A 26,339-nucleotide genomic window follows, 5' to 3' on the forward strand; every position below is an offset into this window, starting at 1 on the left:
CAATAAACGTTACATACATACGCTAACATTGTTCAAATGAGTGCTGGGAAGGCTGGGGAAAGATGGTGGCCGTCACTGATGAGAACCGTCCATGCAAAACGTAGCCGCCATATTGGATTTCAAAACTGCCTTGAAAACATATTTTACAAAGTGCTCACATGCTTATTTTGGAGCGCCTGCAGATTCGTGTGCCCAGAGTACTTTCTGCCCGAGCATCGGCGGATGAATACAAACAAGATGGCGGCCGTTTGTTTTGGCGCTATTTTTGAAAACATGTGTAGTGTTGGAAAACCCGAAAACCTAAAAAAACGGTAATGGGGGACCCTATTGGGAACCGGGGTTTTTGGGTGGGGGAAGAACACACGAGTTTTGGTTAAAAGTAAATGAAAACGGTAAGGGGGGACCGATTGGGAAACCGGGGTTTTTTGGGTGGGGAGAGAGGCAGACGACGACAATGAAAAAGGAAAACCACGAAACCCTGGCAGACGGAACACGTGGCCAACTAAACTGTAGGAGCTCCTGTTCCAACTAAACTGTAGGAGCTCCTGTTCCAACTAAACTGTAGGAGCTCCTGTTCCAACTAAACTGTAGGAGCTCCTGTTCCAACTAAACTGTAGGAGCTCCTGTTCCAACTAAACTGTAGGAGCTCCTGTTCAACAAACTGTAGGAGCTCCGTGATCGTATCGTAACCAAACGAACCAACCTAACCAAACTTAGGCCGCGTGCCCTTACCTGGCCGCGGGGGTTTCCCCCCCCTGACCCCCCAGTATAGTATATTAAGTGATTGCTACCTAACCAAAGGAACCAACCTAACCATAGTTAGTGTCCACGTCCTTACCTGGCCGGGGGGCGACCCCCCAGTATAGTATATTAACAGTGATTGCTATCCAACCAATGGAACCTACCTAACCAAACTAAGTCTGCATGTCCTTACCTGGCCAGGGGGCTTCGCCCCCCTGGACCCCCCTGTGTAGTAAGTTACCAATTATAAATATCTAACCAATATAACTTGTCCATACATATGGCTGACACCCGTATATCCTTACTGATAACTAAACAAAATGAATATTTCCAAGAATACATTGGTTAAAGTCACGGCCACGTGTTTGCTCGAACACATGGACTGCGTTCGAACACGTGACTTCTAGCGGACGTGAATGTTCGGATGTGTTGAGCGTGCCTGACTTCAGCATAGCGGAAATAACAATGGCGTGCTTAATTTGGACAAAATAATTAAAATAACGCATTTACATTGATAACGGCTGTGGTTACATAGAAAAAAAAACGAACGTACCTAACTAAAAATGACCGTAACGAAACGAACCCACCTAAGCCGAGTTAGAACGGGTGGACTAACACTTTCGTTGGCCTACTTAGAAAAAAAATACAGATAATTGAATCGAGCAAGGTCGTATGATCTGAAAAAAAAAAAAAAAAAAAGTATAAAACCGGACTTACCTTTGTTGGGTTGCAAATCGGGGAGTCGAAATCGGAAATCGGCAGACAAGTCGGACGGGTAGAACTAAAGCTGGAAATCGGAATCGTCAGACAATTCGGACGGTTCGAACCTTCCTCTCTTCGGAGCTGGCTGGAGTGATTTTGGCGGGATCGGGCCGGATGAAATTGGGGGGAGCGATCTATCAATGATTGTTGCGTTTCAGTGGAATTAGACCGCATTTTAACGGGTGTTGAAACTACTCTATTTAATGGATATGCACGTTTAACTAATTCTAAAAAAAGCTTTAAAAGGACAATCTACATTTGAAAGGTAACGCTTTCTTAATGCAATCATGGAAAAATATGAACTATATAATGTTTTTACTGTACCACTTTCTAGGCAAAACATTTCGTTTCGTTTTCAAGACCCGCATGTGGATTTCTATTGTGTTTGTGTGTATGCGTTTATCATTGGGATCAACAAAATGTAGTGAATGATTTACATTAAGGTGTGTTTTGAAATGCTGACTTAACGTGTGGTAGGATTTCCAACAATCTGAAATTACGGTTGACTCTGGATGAATGTTTTCAATTAAAATTGGGAGGAGTGTTTCTGCAGATCTATCGGGAACAACTTGAAAGAATGTGTCCTTTGTTTCGCGATCAATCCCACCAAGGACCCAACAACCATCGACACGTCTACCTTTATGGAATTTTCTCTTCCCAAATTTGGATTCGTCAATTTACCACGATGTGTCCTGGCCCCCCCCCCCCCGATTTTACCGGTTGTCCTGCACCAAAATCTCAATACAAACTTCGCGGCAGAAATTGTACCAATCAACTATGGTATGGTCGGAACCTATACGCAGATTCATCTTTACATATGTCTGGGGAAGTTCGTAAAGCCAGCAATGGATCAAGCCCAAAATAGTCTTGTAGGATAGGTGTGACCCAGAGAAGAAGGAGCCATTCCGAATTGCTTTCAGTTTCCGACATCTTCGAACGTTACACCGCCACTGGAATGTTTCGCCATGCTTGATCAGGGCGAATGTGCCTTCATCACACTTATTACACTGACCGCTGAAATCGCCAATAAGGCCACTTTTCATTAAAAATATTAACAATGACCTTTCGTCATTACATAATAGCATCAAATCAATGAAAGGGACCGGATTGAGCGCAGCAAACTCTTCGTGAGTGGGATAGCGCGAGGTCGCGGGTGGGAGGGCAGGAGGACGAAGCCATCGTTCGGGGAAGGACACCAAGAAGCGACTGGGAAGGTCGCATGGCTTCTTGGGTCGGCCTTGGGGTCGCAAGCATCGGGGCACACGAGAGGTCGTCAGCTGTCGTCAGCTGTTTTTTTCGGTCAGCTGTTTCGGATGGAACTACTTACCTTGGCGGAGGGATTGTCGGCCCGGACAGAAGGGGTTACGAGGCCTGCCCAACGAATATGCAGACTACTCCTTATTTTAGTTCGTATGGGGCTTTCATATATCACAATATGTTGACGAAACTTCAGTCTTTTAAATGGTATGCTTAGAGTTGCAATTGTATTCATGTTTCACCAATTAAATATCGAGTGAATAAGACCCGTCCACCGTGATGAGGGTTGGCCTGTCGTGATATTCTACCCTACGTTTGAGACCGTTTTCAGTACCCTCTGTTTAAATCTTAAAATTTGGCCTTAATTTCTAACTTTGGAGAAAATACTTACTTCGAAAGGAGAGTAGAGGTCTTTAGCTCCGTTTCTCACCAACAAGAAGTCGCGACTGATGCCCATCTCTGGTGTCAGGACGCGTTATAATGTAATTTTTCGGAGGGTGGCAAGCGTTGATTGTAGGTGGCCTGTTTGGCCTGCCGTGGTGTTTTACCCTAGCTAGTTTGTTAACAAACAACCTGGATCGCAATTTTACCGCACAGCCATAGGGTTAACAACCGAGCCGCAACATAGTGTCCAGCTCTCCCGGAAGCACTTTTTTGGGGAGTGGCCACAATCCGAGAGATTTGGCCACTAGGGTAGATCATCACAGCAGGCCAAGCAGGCCACCTACCATCAATGCAAGCCACCCTCCGAAAAGTACAGTTATAACGCGTCCTGACACCCGAGATGGGCATCAGTCGCGACTTGTTGTTGGTGAGAAACGGAGCTAAAGACCTCTACTCGCCTTTCGAAGTAAGTATTTTCTCCAAAGTTAGAAATTAAGGCCAAATTTTAAGATTTAAACAGAGGGTACTGAAAACGGTCTCAAACGTAGTGCAAAATCTCACCAAACAAAAAGCGTTCAACATTTTTACTTACAACTCGAGGGTATTTAGAAGATTGACGCCATCTCGATGTTTACGGAGTAGCTTGTGTCAATAACTAACCATTTCCTGTGATAAAATCCGCACACCACTTGTACCCACAGACGCTGAGCACTTTTATCACAACAATCGAAATACGATTTCTCATCAACAACAAGCCAGGCGTAAACAGCTGTTGGGGTAGAAGATGACGAGAAGCGTGCTCTTGGCTAATTTTTTAAATAAGTAGTAAAAACATCAATATTTTCATATTTATGATGATTAATTTGAAAATATTCGTTATTGAAAAGTAACTCGACTCTGACTCAAATTTAAGTAATTATTTTTCTGAATTAGAACGTTCTTTCAAGTTCTGTATTATGACGTCACGACATCTTGACTTTCGTACCTATTGTAAATAATTGCTATACTCAACTGTTCATTGCAGAACAGTTTACCAGTTATTCATGCAGATTGTTATCAGCTATACATGTAATTGTTATAATCGTAATGCGCATATATATCTTTATTATTTACTTTTTGGATATATGAAGATGTTTTACTGCTGGATTATCGCCATAGTGTGACGCAATCGTTTTCGGTCCATGGGCCTCTGTCTGTTTTCGCACCATAAGAAATTATGGGGCCGAATTTGCAATGACCAGAAAGTCGTTAAAATAGGAAAGTTAGCATTGAGGGGCATATGTTTTGACTGAGAAAAATACAAATTTATTCAATAGCTAGCTTGTAAAAAATACTTGGTTATAAAAACTTGATTGACAACTAAGCAGCATGTCTACTATGGGTTTCAGAGACAGTGCAAGCACGTTTTTGGGCAATACCTATTTCTGTAACGAACACTCTTAACAGAACGAGATTTTGCTATAGTGCATTACACCCAGTGCCGTAATTTATAAGGGTATCGTGAATCACTAATCGTAAAGAATAACGACACTTGTCCTTGTACCAAGAGACAAAAACTCCATTATGCAGAAATGGATACGAACACGCGTATAAAGTTCCACCTAGCCCCCCCCCCACCCCCCCCCCCCCCCCCAACCCAACCTCCACCGCCATCCCTTTTCTTCTTCGTTCCTCCGCCTTCCTTTCTCTCTCTCTCTCTCTCTCTCTCTCTCTCTCTGTTGCCATTCGGTATGTGTTGACCCTCCAAACTCGATATTTAATTGGTGAAACATGAATACAATTGCAACTCTAAGCATACCATTTAAAAGACTGAAGTTTCGTCAACATATTGTGATATATGAAAGCCCCATACGAACTAAATAAGCATGTGAGCTCTTCGTAAAATATGTTTTCAAGGCAGTTTGAAATCCAATATGGCGGCTACGTTTTCATGGACGGTTCTCATCAGTGACGGACACCATCTTTCCCCAGCCTTCCCAGCACTCATTTGAACAATGTTAGCGTATGTATGTAACGTTTATTGATCTTACTCAAGATTGCAGTTGTAATCAGCACAATAAAACAACATTTTGTTGCCTATATTAGTGAAAGTATGAAACTTGTTATTCCCGGGGTTATGGTTGGAACTGAATTCATTCTTACCTTGTAATCGGCGGTTTTTATCCTTACTGCAATCACAACGAAACTCCACAGTGCTTATTTGATTGTTATTATACACATTTTGGTCTCAGTTCACTCCACATTGCACTTTAAACCCGTTGCTGTTCCTGGTTTCTAAGCGCGCGCGCCATAAACACAATTACAAACAGCAGACGACGACAGACGACGACAGACGACGAAACTGCAAAGTTTTATTCCCTAAACTGTTTACTTTACTCGTTATTTAGTTTTAAATTTACATTGTTATTTAAAAATTTTGATTTAATTCATGTATATTATCCCTTTTTTGGGTTTTTTGCAACAAATTACCCCGAAAAAATTACAGATATTTCTAACGTAGATAAAATCAATGTTTCTAACGTTTTCGTACATCTGGCTGCCGAAAACCATAGAGGAACGAATACGGAAAAGTGCATAGAGGAAAGACTACGTTTTTTTTTTTTTTTTGCTTTTTTGCTTTTTGGCTAGCACTTTTCATTGATTTCAGTCTTTATTAGTATTTTGAATTTCTTAAATAATCGTATGCCAGAAATAAATGTAAACCTTTAATGTTTGCATGCTTTAATGTTTGCATGCTAAGAATGGCAAAAATCATCGTTGCCACATTAGTGGAGGCTTCACACATACGCCGTTCCATTATTATAAACTGTTTCCATGAATTCTAGTTGTCATAGTAATGCAATAATGATAAAATTGCTTTAATATTTATGTATATATACTTCCAATACATAGCTAATTTCACCAATTTCAACGTTTTGTATAGTCTTATACCCAGTGGAGGGTAAGCACATACCGATTGGCCACAGTGAATGTCCCTTCCTATTTCCGTCTCTCTCTCTCTCTCTCTCTCTCATTTTTTAAATTTTACATACCTATGTCCTGCTTAACTATTTTGCGAGCACTAGTAGATGCACCTACATTCATCATTACGACTGAATTAAAAACTTGAAAGTATTTAATTAATGCTATACAAGTATGAAATATATTTTCTTGTTCATTTTTCGAATTACGATAAAAGAAACAGAGAGAGAGAGAGAGAGAGAGAGAGAGAGAGAGAGAGAGAGAGAGAGAGAGAGAGAGAGAGAGAGAGAGTTGAGTGGATCAGTGTATAAATATATCGGTCAATGGGCAGGTAACAACCGAGTGAATCGTTAGATATATCCACCAATGTAAACTACTATTATTAGATAGATAGATGAAAAATCATAGAAAAATAAGTTTAAACTGCAACAACTTTGAGAGAGAGAGAAGGGAAGGTGAAGGAAGGAAGAAGGACAGGGGTGGCGGTGGAGGTGGGGGGAGAGGGTAGTGGGGAGCTGTTTACTGGTGTGTTCCTATCCATTTCTGGATAATGGAGTTTTGGTCTATTAGTACAAGGACAAGTGTAGTTATTCTTTACGATTAGTGATTCACGATACCCTTATAAATTACGGCACTGGGTAATGCACTAAAGAAAAATCTCGCTCCTGTTATGAGTGTTCATTACAGAAATAGGTATTGCCCAAAAACGTGCTTGCACTGTCTCTGAAACCCATAGTAGACATGCTGCTTAGTTGTCAATCAAGTTTTTATAACCAAGTATTTTTTACAAGCTAGCTATTGAATAAATTTGTATTTTTCTCAGTCAAAACATATGCCCCTCAATGCTAACTTCCTCTTTTAACGACTTTCTGGTCATTGCAAATTCGGACCCCATAATTTCTTATGGTGCGAAAACAGACAAGAGGCCCATGGACCGAAAACGATTGCGTCACACTACGGCGATAATCCAGCAGTAAAACATCTTCATATATCCAAAAAGTAAATAATAAAGATATATATGCGCATTACGATTATAAAAAAGCAATTACATGTATAGCTGATAACAAATCTGCATGAATAACTGGTAAACTGTTCTGCAATGACAGTTGAGTATAGCAATTATTTACAATAGGTACGAAAGTCAAGATGTCGTGACGTCATAATACAGAACTTGAAAGAACGTTCTAATTCAGAAAAATAATTACTTAAATTTGAGTCAGAGTCGAGTTACTTTTTCAATAACGAATATTTTCAAATTCAATCATCATAAATATGTAAAATATTGATGTTTTACTACTTATTTAAAAATTAGCCAAGAGCACGCTTCTCGTCATCTTCTACCCCAACAGCTGTTTACGCCTGGCTTGTTGTTGATGAGAAATCGTGTTTCGATTGTTGTGATAAAAGTGCTCCAGCGTCTGTGGGTACAAGTGGTGTGCGGATTTATCACAGGAAATGGTTAGTTTATTGACACAAGCTACTCCGTAAACATCGAGATGGCGTCAATCTTCTAAATACCTCGAGTTGTAAGTAAAAATGTTGAACGCGTTTTGGTGAGATTTGCACTACGTTTGAGACCGTTTTCAGTACCCTCTGTTTAAATCTGTTTAAATCTTAAAATTTGGCCTTAATTTCTAACTTTGGGGAAAATACTTACTTCGAAAGGAGAGTAGAGGTCTTTAGCTCCGTTTCTCACCAACAACAAGTCGCGACTGATGCCCATCTCGGGTGTCAGGACGCGTTATAATGTACTTTTTCGGAGGGTGGCTTGCATTGATGGTAGCTGGCCTGCGTGGCTTGCTGTGATGATCTACCCTAATTGAAGAACGTGGCGAATACCTAAATCCTTAAATTATTAAGGTGACAATAGGCCTATGCGACATTAAATTAAGAAGGATGTAGGCTTAAGAAATGGTAAAATAACAGGTAGGTCTAACGACCAAAGTAGGCCTAAGGTAGATCGCAGCTTGGCGGCACCAAACAAAGGCGAATATTTAACGAAAAGTCCCAAAATCTTCCATAAAAACTTACCTTCCGGGTAATTGAAATTGTCCCGTCTGTCCTCAAGAATACGCACTTAGGAGTAAACGTTCCTCCATCAATAAATACAATAGGAAATATGAGACGATCACCTAAGTGTTTTCCTGATTGTGACAATATGGCGGTGTTTGCTATGAGAAGCGAGCGAACAGTTTCAGCGAGCTTCATACCAGCTAAAGTTCGCATGTTTATCGCCAGTTTTTAAGAGTTTCTGCTTAAAATTGTCCGTTTTCCTTCTCTCAAGAAGTGAAGAAGCCATTAAGTGTATAAATTCTGATTTAAATTCCCGTTGAATGTCGTTTTATAAGCTTCCATTTGGATAGGAGGCATTTTTTTACCGGCTTCTTGGCTGACCGCAAATGCTGCTCAGAACTGTTCTGTCCGAACGTACCTAAAGAATTTCCCTTTTAAGAGCAAATTATCTAGATTTATCAATCATTCACTTCAATAAAAATTAGATAATTACTAAAATATTATAATAAAATAATATTTAACCTATTCAAACATCAAATATTTATTATTTTGCGGTTTTCTACAATACAGAACAACTTAACGTAAACAGGTTACGGGACTCTGTAAATTACTGATCGGATGTCTGCTTGCTTCGCGTTGGCCACACAGCATTGTCCTTGAAATGAAGAGGACCTTGATGGTGTATCGCGAAAAACTTTGTATAGGTGGTGAAATGGTTCCCACGCATTACTTTTAACAATAGAGTTATAGGTCCACGCATTACACTAGCTGTCTTGATTACAGTTAAGTTGTTCTGCTTAATCAATGGTAGAGCTGATCACTTACCGACGAAATTCTATTATCTAAACTGAAATTAGAGTATGATTTTTGTGGCATTATACTTACCATATTATTTTAATTATATGTCAATATATATTCTTTTGTGGTCTATTTACTATATTATTCTTTATATGAATTACTTTGGCCGCATTTTTACTACATTTTTGGGCACCATATTAAGGAATATTCCTTTCAATTTTTTTTGTGGCGTATTTGCTGTATTTATCTATACTTGTTTATTCAAATAATTTTCGTGGCATCATATTTACCATATTGATTTATTCTTACTCCCAATTCCCTCCTTTCCATACTAACATTCACTGCTCAAACTTCTTGGTTTCCAGACTCTCAACATTATCTTTGACAGTTTATTATTAGTTCCAGTTTAGTAGTGTGTATCATTTAAAGAAATATCAAACAATATCTTACTACACAGATTCCAGAACTTTGCACTGGGATCTCATTTCCTCTCTCTGATATATCACATCAGTGAGAAATCAGACGTTCGGCAGCCAGAAACATTATACACATCTGTAGTACCCAGGACAATTTAACATTAAGCCAGTCACTCTATACAAGTTCCCCTTTCATTGTAAAAGCTAAGTCAATCTTAACAGCTTAGTATACTCAAAAATCCTTCTCATTACCACTATTTTTACTTTGTATAAGAACACCTTTCTATTAGAAACCAGTCATTTCTAAATTTCTCTTTCCTCGGTCTTAACTGCATATCTATATTACCACACTTGTTATAATCATTCTTGCTCCCTTTCTTTCATAAGGGTAAGAAAACCTTCATATTATTACAAATCTGTTCCCTTCCTCAAAGTCAATTGTTAATCAACTTTCTCATTTCACTTTTTTGTATACATATGCATTCTTTTCAGTTCTTATGAGTCTATTCTCTTTTCTACTCTTACTTGCCATTAGGCTTAATAGTGGGATATGATGTGAAACATGGTATTCCTCATAAAATTATTGTTAATTTCTAATAAAGTCCTAGTCTTACTTCTAAGTTCTCTATCTTGGTCACAAAGAAGCATTATTTATTTATTTATTTTTTAACTACTGTTACAATCAGTGTTACACTTGGCTTGCAGAGAGAACCATCAGTCTCCACAATATTTGTGTGGCACCACCTTTACTGAATTGGCAATATTCTCTTCCTCCAAGTAATATGTTGTTTTACTAATGACAATTGCTTTTATACGAAGATCTGAGTCACACCTGCCAGTTTAGTTGTAAGTTGGGCATTTGCTCACTTATGGGTTCATCAAATGGCTATTAAGAGGCATAGATGGAGGTCATGACTTTCAATGACACTTCATGTCTTACTTGACTTTTCTCATTAGACCTTAAAATGAATCCTCCCTTTGACAATGAGCATTTTTATACCCTACAACAATTTCAAAGCACACTTCACTAGTACCAGCAAGTGTCACCAATTTATAACTAATCAAGTCGCCTTAGACTGGATGACAAGAACCTCTCTGATAAACCAAAAGCCATTACATTTTATAAGACAATCGCAACAAATGAAGGGATGACGGAACTACGTGACCATATATTTCCTTAGAGTTTTTGATCTGACTTTGTAGCTATTTTGCAAATAAAATGCAAAATGCACTGCATACAGATCAATTTCTTGGAATAACTTACTACATAAACACAACCACATACTCCCTCTTACTGCAATTTTCGACACTAGCAACAAAATATCACCTCGCTTTCTTTTTAAATAAAAGCGGCAACATTGTGTATGCCAATTCACTCCCCATGATCTGAACGAACTAACCCAGGCTGTAAGTGATGTATAGCTAATTAAGAAAAAAAAAAAGGCAGCTTTTACATTTTATTTTTCATTAATAGAAAGAAAAATAAGTTATGGCATGTACAATGACATAATTACATTCCTCACTGACAGAACAGCTATTTACATTTTGGTACACCATCCTAAAAGGTAAAACGAAAAACCTCTGAGAGTTCCGGGAATGAAAACATGAGGTAGATAAGCAACGAGATTACTAATCAGCTTTCTTGGTGAATGACATGTCGTAGAAGAATTTCAAGCACATGTAGAGGCCGAACCCATTCAAGACAGCTGTTGATATGAACAACATGTTGTCGAAAGGTCCTCCTCTCAGGTGAATTGGGACCCCATTATCAACCTGGAATACGTACAAAAAAAATCAATTCACAATAATTACATTATAATGATTTTCTACATTATTTACTACATAAAAACCATTTTGCATTAATCCCATGTGTGATACTTAACTTTGGAAACAGATAGATAGACTATACACTTTAGATCGACAGTCAAGTGCCGGGACCTATGAGGTCATTCAGCGCTAAAAGGAAAATTGAAAGAGGTTTAAAAGAATGAACAGGAGGAAAGCCTCGCAGTTGCACTATGAAACAAATGTTTGAAGGGGGTGGAAACTAAGTTAAATCAACCAGTACAGAAAAATATGCAGTTCCCCAACAAAAATACAGGCAGTCCCCAGTTATCGGCGGGGTGCTGATAAGCGAAAACCGCCATTAACCGAAACTTGGCAATTTCTCGTGCAGAACTTCGGTCATTGGTGCCGATACCGGTTACTGTTTTTCTCTGTGACACAGAGAAAAACATGCGAGCAACTTGGCATGGGCAGCTAAGAACTGAACAATAAAAATAGGCAATAACTACCTGGAAATACTGCATCTTCGAGCGGATCTTGTTGTATCCCTCGTGCGTCTCGCTCCTTGTCTGGCGAGCAGCTGTGGTGGTCACAGTGCGCACAAGAGCCTGCAAGAAATACAAGAAAATGTAATAAGTCTTCACCTGAACAATTTTACTTAACATATGAATGTTGTGAACATTTTCTTTTTTCCCTCCCTACAACAGAAGTGTCAAACCTATGATCCAATAAAATATGCAGCCTCTTTGGAGCCTGCAACTTGCTGAGCAAGTTTCAACAAAAATGACTGCTAGACAATCATAGCAAAGTATGTTACAAAAAAGTGAAAAATTAAATACTGTAATTCAACAATTATATGCATTAACTGGGGTAGCTGATTTCAGAAAAACTTAAAGCACCAGCTCACGGCCCTATTATGCAGAACTTCAGTGTCTGCTATACTTAACTCAAAAAAATACATATGCTGGGACTATGAAAAATAGTTTAAGGTTGCAAGTCTTTCCACGGAAGAGCTCTGCCCACACAGAGATATTGTTGAATAATGAAATAACTTCATAAATTTGCCAAAATAATAACAGAAAGTTACCATCTTCCATTTCTGTTTCTAACAAGAAAAGCTCTGAAGGATGCCAAGTTTAATACCAGCCACTTGGGGATCGACATGAAAAGTAAATTTCTGACAATATTTCCTTATGTTTCTCATTTACAAGGCACAGAGTATAAGGACTAAGATAAGAACAATAAGAACAGTTTTCCCTTACACAGCATGCAAGATGGATAGGTGATGAACACAAGAAAAAATTGTAAAATTTTTCTAGTATCAGATCTGGGTAACAGAGCTTTAATGCTGTGCTCAAGTCTTCTTAATAGAGACAAACTTAATATGAAAATGCTACTAAACTCAGGGGCAAATTTACTGTTACTGAGAAATCCACTGTCTTTTGCTCATGTTTCAAGATGTGCAACTAGAACCTCAAAAGTTCAAGCGAAGATGAAACTCATTACTACAACGACTCAAAAACAATAATTCACCTTGTACTTTAAAAATTGACTTACATTTTATCCATTTTATAATTTGTTAATTTATTTTTTTCTTTACTAGAATGTGGCATCCTGACCTAATCACACCTAACATTCCTGGCCAAGGGAGCTTCACCTCCCCTTGACCCATAAGTAACACTAATTGTCGGAAATACACACGAATCTGTTGAAGGCTTGTGTACTAGCTGAATAACCAGATACCAATTTTGGAGGCCAACAGGTATTGGTCAAAACAGAAAACAAAATTGCCAAAAATAGATCATTGGTTAAGTGTTGAATTATTTTCACCATGGCCCATACAGCCACAGAGCAGCAAGATTAAATTTCTCTTCAGATACTTGATCTGGCACTGTTTACGGCCTAACAAAATTAATCTTGGTAATTCTATAGGAAAGGGGCAAACCAGTCTCTATGTCTCTAACAGCTTAAAATGCTAAATACCGCTTTTTCTATGCTTCAGTATAACTAAATACGTGAGAAAACCCTTACAACCACCAACAATCTTGGGGAACCACAGGTGGGAACCGGTGGTTTTGGGTGGGGGAGACGAAAAGCAATAAAAAAAATTTAGCAGTCATATTTTGCACATTCCAGATTTCAGTTTCAGCGTGGCAGAACGGCGCTTCGCGCCCTATCCGCATTTTGAAACATTCTTGGCGAGCACGTTTGTTCTGGTGAGAGGGAAATTTTGTACTGCACGCGTTCACCACAGGAGTTACAGGGCCCTGGCTGTTCCATTTGTAAGGCGATGTCACATGTTTTTTGAGTGTCACCATGGTCAGGTCAAGGTCGAACAACTTACAAACTATAAAAAAAAAAAAAAAAATACCATATGTTATGACACAGCTTTCACATCGAAAAGTTGTAAGTTTTCAAGTAAGGTTTGTTTTCCAAAGGAACAGTCTTGTAGAAGTTACTGCCATGAAGACGAAGGACAAAATAGCTGTGCGAGAAAATTATCCATATTCATTGTGCAAGAATGGATCATAGAGAAATAGGAAAGTAAAAAGGGTCTACCCTGTATGTATTGCATTCATCACTTGTTTTAGTTATTCTTTAGTCCTTACATGCATGCGCAGATACAGACATCAGTCTGTAGTTGACTCAGTGAGAGATGGATCTCCCGTTTTTTTTCGCTGGTTTTTACATTGTAAAGCGACGTTTTTTTGGGACTAATAAGTGTTTCCTCACTTAATGGCTAGGGTAAACAACCGCGGACAATCCATCGTCATCACGCTGGCCAGGCCTTATTCACTCGATATTTAATTGGTGAAACAAGAATACAATAACTTTAACATACCATTCAAAAGATTGAAGCTTCGTCAACATAATGTGATACGTATACGAAAGCCCCATACGAACTAAAATAAGCATGTGACGCTCTTCGTAAAATATGTTTTCAAGGCAGTTTTGAAATCCAATATGGCAGTAATCGTGAGGATGGCCGGTCTAACCACGGACAATCCACCATCTTTCCCAGCCTTCCCAGCACTTATTTGAACAATGTTAGCATATATATGTAACATTTATTGATCTTACTCAAGATTTCAGTTGTAATCAGCACAATAAAACATTTTGTTGCCTATATTAGTGAAAGTATGAAACTTTTTATTCCCCGGGTCATGGTTTGAACTGAATTCATTTTTACCTTGTAATCGGTGGTTTTATCCTTACTGCCATCACAACTGAAACTCCACAGTCCTTATTTGATTGTAATTATACACATTTTGGTCTTAATTCACTCCACGTTGCACTTGAACCACATTGCTGTTCCTGGTTCCTAAGCACTCACTCTGCAAACAGAGTTACGAGCAGCAGACGACATCACTGATTATGGGTGCAAAGCTTTATTCCCTTAATTGTTTACTTTACTCATTATTTAGTTTAACTTTTGCAACAAAATCAACCCCGAAAAATTACAAATATTTCGGATATATACTTACGAGCAGACGACGCGAGGAAAAATGACTCATCATTGCCAATCTAGTGGAGCGTCACACATACGCCGATGCATTTACAAACTGTTTCCATGAATTAAAGTTGTCATAGTAATGCAGTAATGATAGATACGCTAATTTCACTCATTTCCCCGGTTTTGTGTAAGTCTCATACCCAGTTTGGAGGGTAAACACATACCAATTGACAACACTTGATAAGCAATTGAAGAGCGCAAAATGCCGCAAAGAATGCCGTAGTCCCCTTCGATAAGTGTGGTTAGAGGTCGGGTGTATGACTGTTGTGATGAAAGTGGTGTGGATTTAGCAAAGGAAATGGGAAGTTTATTGACACAAGCAACTCCACAAACATCGCCATGGCGTCAATCTTCTAAATATTCCAAGTTGTAAGTAAAAATCTCGAAAGTGTTTTGGTGGTGTGGGCACTGCGTTGGCCACCCTTTTCATTACCCTCTGTTTAAATCTTAAAATATGGCCTTAATTTCTAACTTTGGAGAAAATACTTACTTCAAAAGGAGAGTAGAGGTCTCTATACCCTATCGGCTCCTTCTTGGCGATTTGGGAGTGGCCCAGTGGCCCCTACGTTGCCAAATGTACTTCACTTGAATTTTTAAAGGCCTATCCTTCCCATTTACCCCTTTCAATCCGTTCGTCTGTCAAGGAGGTTTACCCTCCTTGGCATTTGTTAATGTCTCATGGGAGCAGTATACTTCTTGGGGTTCCCTGTTGCCTCGGCACTCCTTCGAAAATATTTCCATTCTTCCAAGTCTCTTTTTCATATACGTCTAATTAAATCTCTTTTAGGACCTTTCTTGTGATCATCACAAGCCACTGAACTTCCGCACTTTTAATTTACTTGTTTTTGTGTTAATTTACTGTATGTATATATATATATATATATATATATATATATATAATATATATATATATATATACATATATATAAATACTATATATATATATCATATATAGTAATATATATATAGTAATATTATATATAGATATACATATATATATAGATATATATATATATATATATTACATATATATATTATATATAATATATATATATATATATATATATATAGAGAGAGAGAGAGAGAGAGAGAGAGAGAGAGAGAGAGAGAGAGAGAGAGAGAGAGAGAGAAAAGCAACATAAATATACAAGTGAAATTATCGGCAGCTATTCAATTTATCATCTTTATATAATATACTCCCTCGTTTCTTTCCATTAAGAGTACTCATAACATTTTTCTATTCTTATATCTTCATTAGGGTTTGTCAAAACAAGTAAATGATTATTTGGGTCATGAATGTCATATAGTGATAATAATAGATAAGAATGACAAGACTATATTATATACATAATATTACTGCACGTTATAAATACAAAGCTTTTAAGAAACAATTCGTTATAGATACTGTAAGTAAATTAATTTTGGGAACTGAAAAGAATATTTGCATTAAGAATGGTACCAGCCCAGCATTAAAGACAATTAAGCGACGCCTACCTTTCCCAGTAGAGGGTTTAGTCCTGGCTGTTTGACGTCTTTATGCCCTAAGGTCAGCTTAACACCTGAGAGAAGAACTGGCAACGCTGGAAAATATTTTTGCCAAGTTTAAGAAAAAACGTGTTGTTTTTCTGTTCTTAAAGGCCAGAAAATCACGAGGGGTTTCAATAATCGGCAAAAATTAACTAGAAATAAAGTACATTTGCATTGTATAACTTATGCTGCCTTCAAATCCCTTACAACATGAGTGGGAATATATGATTTGGCATTACCGGTCACCGCCGATGCCCTGCCCTTTTTGCCAACAAGGAACCGATAGGGTATAGCTCCTTGGTATCATTACAGTTTCAACCATTATGGGAAATCTATTATATTAATATTTTTCCCGAGTAAAGCACGTGATAACAAAACACTTCTTCTCAATACATTATTGTCGCTAATGCATACTTACAGAGAAAAAAAAATATTAAGTTTTTACCTCAAATTTTTCCTAAGTCGGGAGAGGTGTTTCCTCTACGGTAATGTTTTACTTTTAATGAGCCCTCTAACTTACTTTCTTACGCAAACAAAAGCAGTTCCAGTTACTCATTATTGGCTGAGAGGTGTGACATCGTTATGACGTCATGGATTTCATAACCAATTACGAACGACTTTAGTCGAAAACTAAGTTTCACTAGCATTTCAGCGGAGTAAAAAAGTTACCTGTCCAGTGTCCACTGGTATCCTTGTTTGACTGAATACTCGAATAATGAAGCAAAAAATGGCATTTTGTCTTCCTGTACCTATGACAGAGGCAGTGGCTGGCCCTTCTGGCATTAATTTTGACAGACCTTCGATTTCCTACCGATTGTTTGCAGTGCAATGTGGGTTACGGTGAATTTTATCATTATTTGTCTAGTGGTGGTAAAGAAGTTGTGATTGAATATGCTCAAAGACATAATTTCATTCTAAATAAAAAAAAAACTGCGAGTGTTGTGGAGCTACTAGTATTTGTCGGATCAACTTCAACAGGAACGCCTTCAGGTGTGATCTGCCACGGTAAGTAGCCTTACTGTAAACCCTGTGGCTAGCGCGCGCAGCGCAAAATTACCTCTTGCCGTACATCCCGTGCTTGCCAAGAATCTTTAAATATGCGGATAAGGCGCGAAGTGCCGTTCCGCCACGGCCTTACTGGCAGCACACATAAATCGATCGTCGCGGATATGTAGTCGCTCCCTACTTTGTTTGTTGTTGTTTTGGTATTACCGCCATATGGGTTTTGGTGTTCTTCCGCCAATTTCGGTCGGCGGTCGAGTGGGCCCGCGAATCTGTAGGTGCTCCATGGACAGGTCTAGGTAGGTCTAAGGATTTTTCTGGAAAAACTCGTTATTTTAACTCCAATTACATAGTAAATCTCTAAATCGGATGGTTTGCAGCCAAAATAAATTTTAAATCCATTGGAACTACATTATTTCTGATGCAACAAATACATTTTTATTCCAGTTTTCCCATAATGGTTGAAACTGTAATTTTACCAGCTCCTTCTCTCACCAACAACAACTTGTGACTGATGACCATCTCCAGTGTCAGGACGTGTTAAAAGTACTTTTTTGGAGGGTGGCCTAGCCATGGTAGTCGGTGAGTTTGGCCAGTCCACGCAGTGTTTTACCCTAGGCTAATTACTTTTTTAAAAGCACATGTGCCGATTCCCTATAGAATTACCTTAATCTTAAATTACCCTTCTCCTAAAGCACCCTGCCCTGACCTCACCTGAAATAGGGTATCTTCCAAACCTGAATTACAGTGCCCAGTCCTGACTAGCTAGCTACCACTAAACATTTGAAAAATGGACCAAGTGTTAGAGCCTGCTCCCTTTGTTCCGCAAGCTTGCTAGGTACACCCAAAATTACATTTTGGAAAGGGTTCCTGGAAAGAGAGACAGGCTAGGTAGTACCTAGTACGTTAACCTTGTCAACAGCCTCCTTGGCATAATACCTAGGTATTAGCGTAGCTTATCAAGTCTATGCCGTCCTTAATGATTAGGCTAACAAATACTAGGCTAATTCAGTTCATACTAATTAGGTAGTATATCAGGTTGGTCGATAGTAAATACCCAGCTAAATAGCTAAGTAGCCATCATCAAAACAGATACTAGGTATCTTAATACCCACACACTATACTAGGTAGGTATAGCCTAGTAGTAGGCTAGCTACTAGGCTAGTAGGGCTAGGTACTTGCTAGGTCACCATAAAGGTTGTCTACTACAGTTGGGTACGATTTAACATACCTAACCCTGCGTCCTCCACCCCAGAGAAAATTTAAGACGTTTAAATGGACACTAAATAAAGAAATAATTCGAAAATTATTTTTTCAGAGCCCAAGGGTACAAAATAATAATGATTAATAGAATAGTTGGTTAAAATCACTGCCGGGGTCCGGCAACGAATCAGCTGATCGGTGGAAATTGCATCACCACAACAGAATCCAACTCATGTCCTACATAAAACGACGATCAAGGCTATTAAGGTGAACGTAGCTTCTGAAATAACTGGTCCAAACCTTATTCTTTAATATACGATACAAAAAATGTAATAATTTCTCACCCGTGCGGTATTCATGTTGAATAAGTTGGTGGGTTCTTAGGCGAACTCAGCCGTGAATGTGATCGAGGAAATTGCCTGGTTCCGTTCATGATCCCTTCCAGGCGTCCATGAACGCGATGATGTTCAAATGGCGTTACCGATGTATTCGTTTAAAAATCATTTATAAATTATTTCAGTGCTTTATTTGTATTATTAAAGCGATTATATTGTGTATGTTAAAATGTCATATGTTTAATTGGTCCGAATATGATCGTCATCAAAACGAGATTGAAGTCTAGGAAACGATATCCGTTCTCCAAAGATAAAAAAGCTGAACGTACCTACAGAAACAGTCAAGCTAGCATTGATAATATTATTGCAACACTTGTTTTCTATAATTATTTATTGATTTAAGATATAATTATATCAAATTTCACTTTCAAATATATTTTCATAGATCTGATTTACAATTTCTTATTCTAAATTGGTAATGTAATTACAATTAATATAGTTTCTTCTTAGCCATATAACCTAAACCTTTAAAGGCCATATGAATTGACGATTTGAGAACAATTTATTATGCACTGAATTATTTCCCACCACTATTTATCGCTCAATGGCGCACTGAACAATTTTGGGAGCTCGTTTTATCATGATTAGAAGCTTCTATATTTTGGCGTTGCTATAAAACTGTTACGTAACTTATGGGCTCTAGGCCAATTGACGAATAACAGATTACGGTGCATGAGGTGCTAACTTATTTTAGGAACAGATAGATTACATTATATACAGGAAATTACCTTATGAAAACGAGGCTTTACCGCATCGAGAGACGTTGCAGGCAAGGCTCTCTCTCTCTCTCTCTCTCTCTCTCTCTCTCTCTCTCTCTCTCTCTCTCTCTCTCTCTCTCTCTCTCTCTCTCTCTCTCTCTCTCTACCAGGTTATTCGACAGGTAATGAAACATTAGACCTATAATTAGGTTAAGTAGTATACAGGTGACATTAACGTCTTCCAATTTCCTTCACTCCCACCCAGACTCTCTCTCTCTCTCTCTCTCTCTCTCTCTCTCTCTCTCTCTCTCTCTCTCTCTCTCTCTCTCTCTCTCTCTCTCATACATAGGCTATATGGCAGCTTTCATGTCATTCTTCTATTCAGACAATTCGCTCCGGTTTGTATGTAGTCGGTGTCTCTATAGTGACGAACATTTGTCTTTTTTTTACGATGACCATCTGAGCAACGCTTGGGTCAAACGTGGCAGAAAAAAGCAATGTTTACATAAATAAATAAATAAAAACATTTATCAGACGTATTTAGTAAGATTGTTTTTTCTTATCGTCACAAAAACGTTAACAAGCTCTAGATTACAGGAGAAGAAGAATAATATACTGCAACAAGGAGCCTAATGAAATCTAAGATAGAAAACTCAGAAATCCAAGATGCCGGGGGAGGAGGCGCCCATTGTGTGCTATCCAAAGGACGTCCGAGGGATTCCGAGAGTCCATCCTCTCCTGAAGGATCTCCTGCAGATAAACCGTCTCTCAGAAATCAGGTAAGGAATTACTCGTGGCAAATATCTTTAATTAATGTTACTGACGTGAAATATTATTCACAGTGAAAATGTGGTAACTACAAGGGATGTAGCTGGAAATAAAGAAGAAGACAAGATGTAGGCCTATTGTGGCTAAGGTAAACAAAGAAGACAAGACTTTATTAACAAAAGATAAGGAGAAAAGAAGACAGCGATCATTTTTTGTATATGCAAAATCTGTTGCAGATTGGCCAGTGCATTGAACTGTAGGCCTAGCTTCTGTTTTGTGCATGGTGAGCTCTATGGACTTCCACCGGTCACAACTAGCATCAGGAATAATAGCTGTATATATTTACTGTCAGCTGTTATCCTAATACAATTCTCCTTGTATTATAATAATCTGCTTACATTTTTTTTCCATTTATTTATTACTTTGTTAATGGACTATTTCTCTTTTTTAATAAGAGATATCCTCTGCCTGTATTTCCCGTTACCTTCTGTTACTCCTTTCTGAAGAACACCATATTCTTTGGAAGCCTGAATTTCAAGTTAATGGGGCCTTTAGTGGGCTTCCTCTATATGAGTAGGGTTTTCATCTTCTGAGAAATAATAAGAAGAAGAAGAAGAAGAAAAGAAGAAGAAGAAGAAGAAGAAGAAGAAGAAGAAGAAGAAGAAGAAGAAGAAGAAGAAGAAGAAGAAGAAGAGAAGAAGAAGAAGAAGAAGAAGAGAAGAAGAAGAAGAAGAAGAAGAAGAAGAAGAAGAAGAAGAAGAAGAAGAAGAAGAAGAGTAGTACAAAATCAAGGTGAAACGTGCAAGAATGGGCCACAAAATACATCTACTGTGTAATTACTTCTACACACTCTGTGAAGATCATTATACTGGTGTGTATCAAGGTGAGAAGGGTAATTATACATGAGCTGAATATTGCCCTGTCTCGATCGATGTGGAAGTTGAAGACTTAATCACTATTGTGTGGTGGCAGGCGTTTGTGTCTGGTTGTCCTTGAAGGTGCTATGTGGACGCGTTCTGTCTTTGCAGATTCACCTTCGGCAACGTTGCTTCTTCCAGATGAGCACCATATTCCTTGAAAGCTTGAAGTTCAAGTCACTGACCCTTTTGGTAGGATTGTTGCATATGAATAGGGTTCTTTTGCTGAGTATTATTATTATTCTCTCTCTCTCTCTCTCTCTCTCTCTCTCTCTCTCTCTCTCTCTCTCTCTCACACACACACACACACACAGTTCTCCAATTCGACTGGGTGGTATTTATAGTGTGGGGCCCGGGTTGCATCCTGCCTCCCTAGTAGTCCATCACTTTTCTTACTATGTTCGCTGTTTCTAGGATCACACTCTTCTGCAAGAGTCCTGGAGCTACTTCAGCCTCTAGTTTTTCTAGATTTCTTTTCAGGGATCTTGGGATCGTGCCTAGTGTTCCTATGATTATGGGTACAATTTCCACTGGCATATCCCATATCCTTATTTCTATTTTCAGATCTTGATACTTATCCATTTTTTCCCTTTCTTTCTCTTCAACTCTGGTGTCCCATGGTATTGCGACATCAATGAGTGATACTTTCTTCTTGACTTTGTCAATCAATGTCACATCTGGTCTATTTGCACGGATCACCCTATCTGTTCTGATACCATAGTCCCAGAGGATCTTTGCCTGATCGTTTTCTATCACTCCTTCAGGTTGGTGCTCGTACCACTTATTACTGCAAGGTAGCTGATGTTTCTTGCACAGGCTCCAGTGGAGGGCTTTTGCCACTGAATCATGCCTCTTTTTGTACTGGTTCTGTGCAAGTGCCGGACATTCGCTTGCTATGTGGTTTATGGTTTCATTTTTCGTATTGCACTTCCTACATATGGGAGAGATGTTATTTCCGTCTATCGTTCTTTGAACATATCTGGTTCTTAGGGCCTGATCTTGTGCCGCTGTTATCATTCCTTCAGTTTCCTTCTTTAGCTCTCCCCTCTGTAGCCATTGCCACGTGTCATCGCTGGCTAGTTCTTTAGTCTGTCTCATGTATTGTCCGTGCATTGGTTTGTTGTGCCAGTCCTCTGTTCTGTCTGTCATCCTCCTGTCTCTGTACATTTCTGGGTCTTCGTCTACTTTTATTAGTCCTTCTTCCCATGCACTTTTTAGACACTCGTCTTCACTGGTTTACAGATATTGCCCCAGTGCTCTGTTCTCGATGTTGACGCAGTCCTCTATACTTAGTAGTCCTCTCCCTCCTTCCTTTCGTGTTATGTATAGTCTGTCCGTATTTGCTCTTGGGTGTAGTGCTTTGTGTATTGTCATATGTTTCCTGGTTTTCTGATCTATGCTGTGGAGTTCTGCCTTCGTCCATTCCACTATTCCCGCGCTGCATCTGATTACTGGTACTGCCCATGTGTTTATGACTTTTATCATATTTCCTCCATTGAGTTTTGACTTGAGTATCGCCTTGAGTCTCTGCATATATTCTTTCCTGATTGTGTCCTTCATCTCTTGGTGTTTTATATCCCCTCCTTCCATTATTCCCTCGTTACTTTGCATTTTTGCATGTTGACTAAGGCGCATTTTTCTATTCCAAACTCCATCCTGATGTCCCCAGATACAATCCTTACAGTCTGGATTAGGGTATCTATTTCCTTGATGCTGTTACCTTACAGCTTGATGTCGTCCATGAACATCAGATGGTATTCTGTTGCCTCTTTTCTAATTATTATTATTATTATTATTATTATTATTATTATTATTATTATTATTATTATTATTATTATTATTATTATTATTATTATTATTATTATTATTATTATTGTTGTTGTTGTTGTTGTTGTTATTATTATTCAGAAGATGAGACTACTCACATGGAACAAGCCCACCAAAGGGGCCACTGACTTCAAATTCTAGCTTCCAAAGAATATTATGGTGTTCATTAGGAAGAAGTAACAGGAAATACAGAAAGAGGAGATCAGTTATTAGAAACATGGATATATTAACAATAGATAAAATTTTAAGTAAAATATTGAAATGGAAGGAGAATAGCATTAGGGTAGTACTAATGCACTGCAACCTCACTTGAAATTCTGAAGTTCCAACTGCACGGCACAGCACCCTGTGGGAGGCTGAACGTTCCACAGTCCAGCGGTGTGAGGAATAAAGGACCTCTGGAACAGAGAAGTTCGACAGCAACGCACATTTATTCCATGTTGGTGCTGCTGTTCAGCGAATCTGGTTGCTCTCAGCAGATAGAGGGAATCAGGGATTAATTGTGAATGTGAAAGTTCTCTGTTAGAATACTTGTGAAAAGTGACAAACAAGAGACTTGTGATAACTGCTAATTCTGATTTAGTCACACCAATACCACCTACCCATTTCAGATCGTAGCCTCTCTGGCTGTGGGGCTCGGTGTTCATTAGGAAGAAGTAACAGGAAATACAGAAAGAGGAGATCAGTTATTAGAAACATGGATATATTAACAATAGATAAAATTTTAAGTAAAATATTGAAATGGAAGGAGAATAGCATTAGGGTAGTACTAATGCACTGCAACTTCACTTGAAATTCTGAAGTTCCAACTGCACGGCACAGCACCCTCTGGGAGGCTGAACGTTTCCACATGTCCAGCGTGTGAGAATAAAGGACCTCTGGAACAGAGAAGTTCGACAGCGACGCACATTTATTCCATGTTGGTGCTGCTGTTCAGCGAATCTGGTTGCTCTCAGCAGATAGAGGGAATCAGGGATTAATTGTGAATGTGAAAGTTCTCTGTTAGAATACTTGTGAAAAGTGACAAACAAGAGACTTGTGATAACAGCTAATTCTGATTTAGTCACACCAATACCACCTACCCATTTCAGATCGTAGCCTCTCTGGCTGTGGGGCTCGGTCACATGGGCATCGGCTGCGTGTTGGGCATGTCAGCGATACCTTACCTGAGGCCAGAAGGTGTCAGGCAGCAGCACAGACTTCCAGAGCAGTCTACCGGAAGCCTCCAGTTGATGCTGTTTGATGGCACCCTTTTCAGTAAGTATTATCCAGGTTAACATTACAATTGAAATTAAATTTATCGGTAAAGCTCTTGTTGATGTTGCTCTAATTATTTCATATCAAGATCATTAAAGAATATCTATTTCAATATCCTGCAGATATCTTTTGTAACAACCTCAAGGTCAATGCCACAGCATTCTTTGAAGCTGCAGGTAAACTATATGACCCAAACTCAGCCCAAACGCCATTTTGAAAAACAAATGTGAAATCGACATTTCTTTCAGACACTGCAGTGTTCCTGGCCGCTTCCTTGGGCTGTATGGCAACAGGCGGTCTCCAAGTGACCTTTGGGCAGAAGAAGATCATGCTCCTGGCTCTGGTAGGCCTGTTCCTCGGCTGGGTCGTCTTGGCAACTTCAGATAGTCTCCTGCCATCCTTAACCAGCCGTACTATCCAGGGACTAGCTTGGGGCGCCTTCGTCGGGTCTTCCTTCACTTATATCCTAGAGGTGTCCCATGGTGGAGTGAGAGGTTCTGTGGTGGTTGTTTCAGATGTCCTTACAGAAGTGGGCCACTGCGTTGTGTATGGCCTGGCAAACTTGAATTTTGAAAGGCATCAGCTCATTCTAATGCTTGGATCTTTTACTACATTAGTCCCAATGGCCTGGTTGATATGGTTACCACAATCGCCGCAATGGTTGGTTTACAAGAACCTCACTGACGAAGCCTATATAGCTTTGGAATATTTCAGAGGGGCGCATCACGATTCTCAGGTGGAACTATGTAACATCAAAAGGCAGAGAAAAGTGACTGTGATGTCTGCTAACGACCAATTGCAAGAAATGCAACTCCCAGCCATAATAATGACTGTCCTTCTTTCAACATTGTTGCTGATCACTGTTCATTTCACTTACACTCTGAGCTCTGGCGTTTCCGTACTGACAGTCACCGAGCAGGATAACGTAACTTACTCGACAGTCGTGATTTTAGGTCTCATTCGGCTGTCAGGTTCGATAGCCTGCGCTGTCGCCGTAGATTTTGTAGGCAGGAAGCCTCTGTATGTGATATCCTTCCTCTTGTGCTCTGCTACATCTCTGGTTCTGGGATCACTGCTCTACGTTGAACTAGACCAGTCCAGAGACGACCTAGATTGTCTGTTCGTCAGCATCAGGTCAATCTTCGTATTCCTCAGTGGCACGACCTTCCCTCTGCTCAAGCTCTGGTTGGGTGAACTCTTCCCAACGTCAGTCCGTTCAACTGCCCTTGGCTTCCTCCTCTCCCTTTTTTACGTAGCAGCTGTTTTGGCTTCTGAGACTCGCCAGAACATCGTCCTTTTTATAGGTCGCCCTGGGACCTTATGGCTTATTTCTTTCATGAATCTGTCTATGGCAGCTATAGGCTGGTTTGGGCTGCCTGAAACTAAGGGAAAAAGTCTTGAAAGAATAACAGAACAGTTCTATGGCCTCCGCGCCACTCTGGATGTGGTCAGTTGTGAAAATTTTATCTCTGACAAAGCTGAGGTGGAGGAAAGGGAAGAAGAAGAAGAAGAAGAGGTTATTGTTATTTCCTGGTGATATTTTTAGAAGACAATATTCTGCCAAAAAATTCTTTTTCATCACAAACAATCTGAAATACTGATAAGTATCTAAATTTTCTTTTTTCTACTCGCTCAGTTGACCTGTGGATACTGCAAAGTGAAGTCTGTTCATTCTAAAGGCATAGACAAACAGTGACTATCCAAATTCAAGGTTAGTTAATGAAGTGAAGTTTCGTATCAAACATGGCTAGTGAGGAATGCCACCTGCTGTAGTTGAATTGCATGAAGAACTAACTTGCCTCCTCAAATCAAGAATTCTCCACACGTTTCTGTGTTACCATATAAAACACACATCTTTTGGACTATCAGGTTCTGAAGTATGTTATATAGATGCAAAATAAATGTCACGGAATCATTTTTTCGAGATATTTTTGTTCCTTTATATAAAATCACTTTACATAGTGTATTTTGTAGTGTGGAAGAGAAACTAGTGTTAAGAAAAATTAAGGAGACTCGATATAAGATTAATTCGCAGGATGCAGCCATATTATTATTATTTTTTTTTCTTTGCTCTATCACAGTCCTCCAATTCGACTGGGTGGTATTTATAGTGT

At 39.1% G+C, this 26,339-nt stretch overlaps 3 protein-coding genes across 5 annotated transcripts in view; 1 reads left to right on the plus strand and 2 right to left on the minus strand.

Moving 5' to 3' along the window:
• Positions 1 to 8,298, minus strand: part of LOC135201626 (U1 small nuclear ribonucleoprotein 70 kDa-like) — a gene marked incomplete in the record, with an annotated part of 53,427 nt that extends 45,129 nt beyond the window's left edge. Inside the window, 1 exon segment of the mRNA XM_064230693.1 lies at positions 8,137 to 8,298.
• A 2,477-nt stretch (positions 8,299 to 10,775) lies between these two features.
• Positions 10,776 to 18,863, minus strand: LOC135201627 (cytochrome c oxidase subunit 7A, mitochondrial-like). Its single transcript, XM_064230694.1, has 3 exons — positions 18,708 to 18,863; positions 11,627 to 11,725; positions 10,776 to 11,105 (listed from the first exon to the last, which is right to left on the minus strand). The coding sequence occupies exons 1-3, from the start codon at positions 18,720 to 18,722 to the stop codon at positions 10,962 to 10,964; spliced, it is 258 nt and encodes an 85-aa protein (XP_064086764.1). The 5' UTR covers positions 18,723 to 18,863; the 3' UTR covers positions 10,776 to 10,961.
• A 1,011-nt stretch (positions 18,864 to 19,874) lies between these two features.
• Positions 19,875 to 26,129, plus strand: LOC135201310 (facilitated trehalose transporter Tret1-like). 3 transcript variants are annotated; one of them, XM_064230172.1, is made up of 3 exons: positions 19,875 to 20,235; positions 24,060 to 24,225; positions 24,474 to 26,129. In XM_064230172.1, the coding sequence occupies exons 1-3, from the start codon at positions 20,089 to 20,091 to the stop codon at positions 25,760 to 25,762; spliced, it is 1,602 nt and encodes a 533-aa protein (XP_064086242.1). In that variant the 5' UTR covers positions 19,875 to 20,088; the 3' UTR covers positions 25,763 to 26,129. The 3 variants fall into 3 exon arrangements, with proteins under 3 accessions (XP_064086242.1, XP_064086243.1, XP_064086244.1); XM_064230173.1 differs by lacking the exon at positions 19,875 to 20,235 and adding an exon at positions 20,985 to 21,095; XM_064230174.1 differs by lacking the exon at positions 19,875 to 20,235 and adding an exon at positions 20,993 to 21,107.
• Positions 26,130 to 26,339: the final 210 nt, after the last annotated feature.

This window comes from Macrobrachium nipponense, chromosome 28, assembly GCF_015104395.2.
Source record: "Macrobrachium nipponense isolate FS-2020 chromosome 28, ASM1510439v2, whole genome shotgun sequence".
In the NCBI taxonomy this organism is placed as follows: Eukaryota; Metazoa; Arthropoda; class Malacostraca; order Decapoda; family Palaemonidae; genus Macrobrachium; species Macrobrachium nipponense.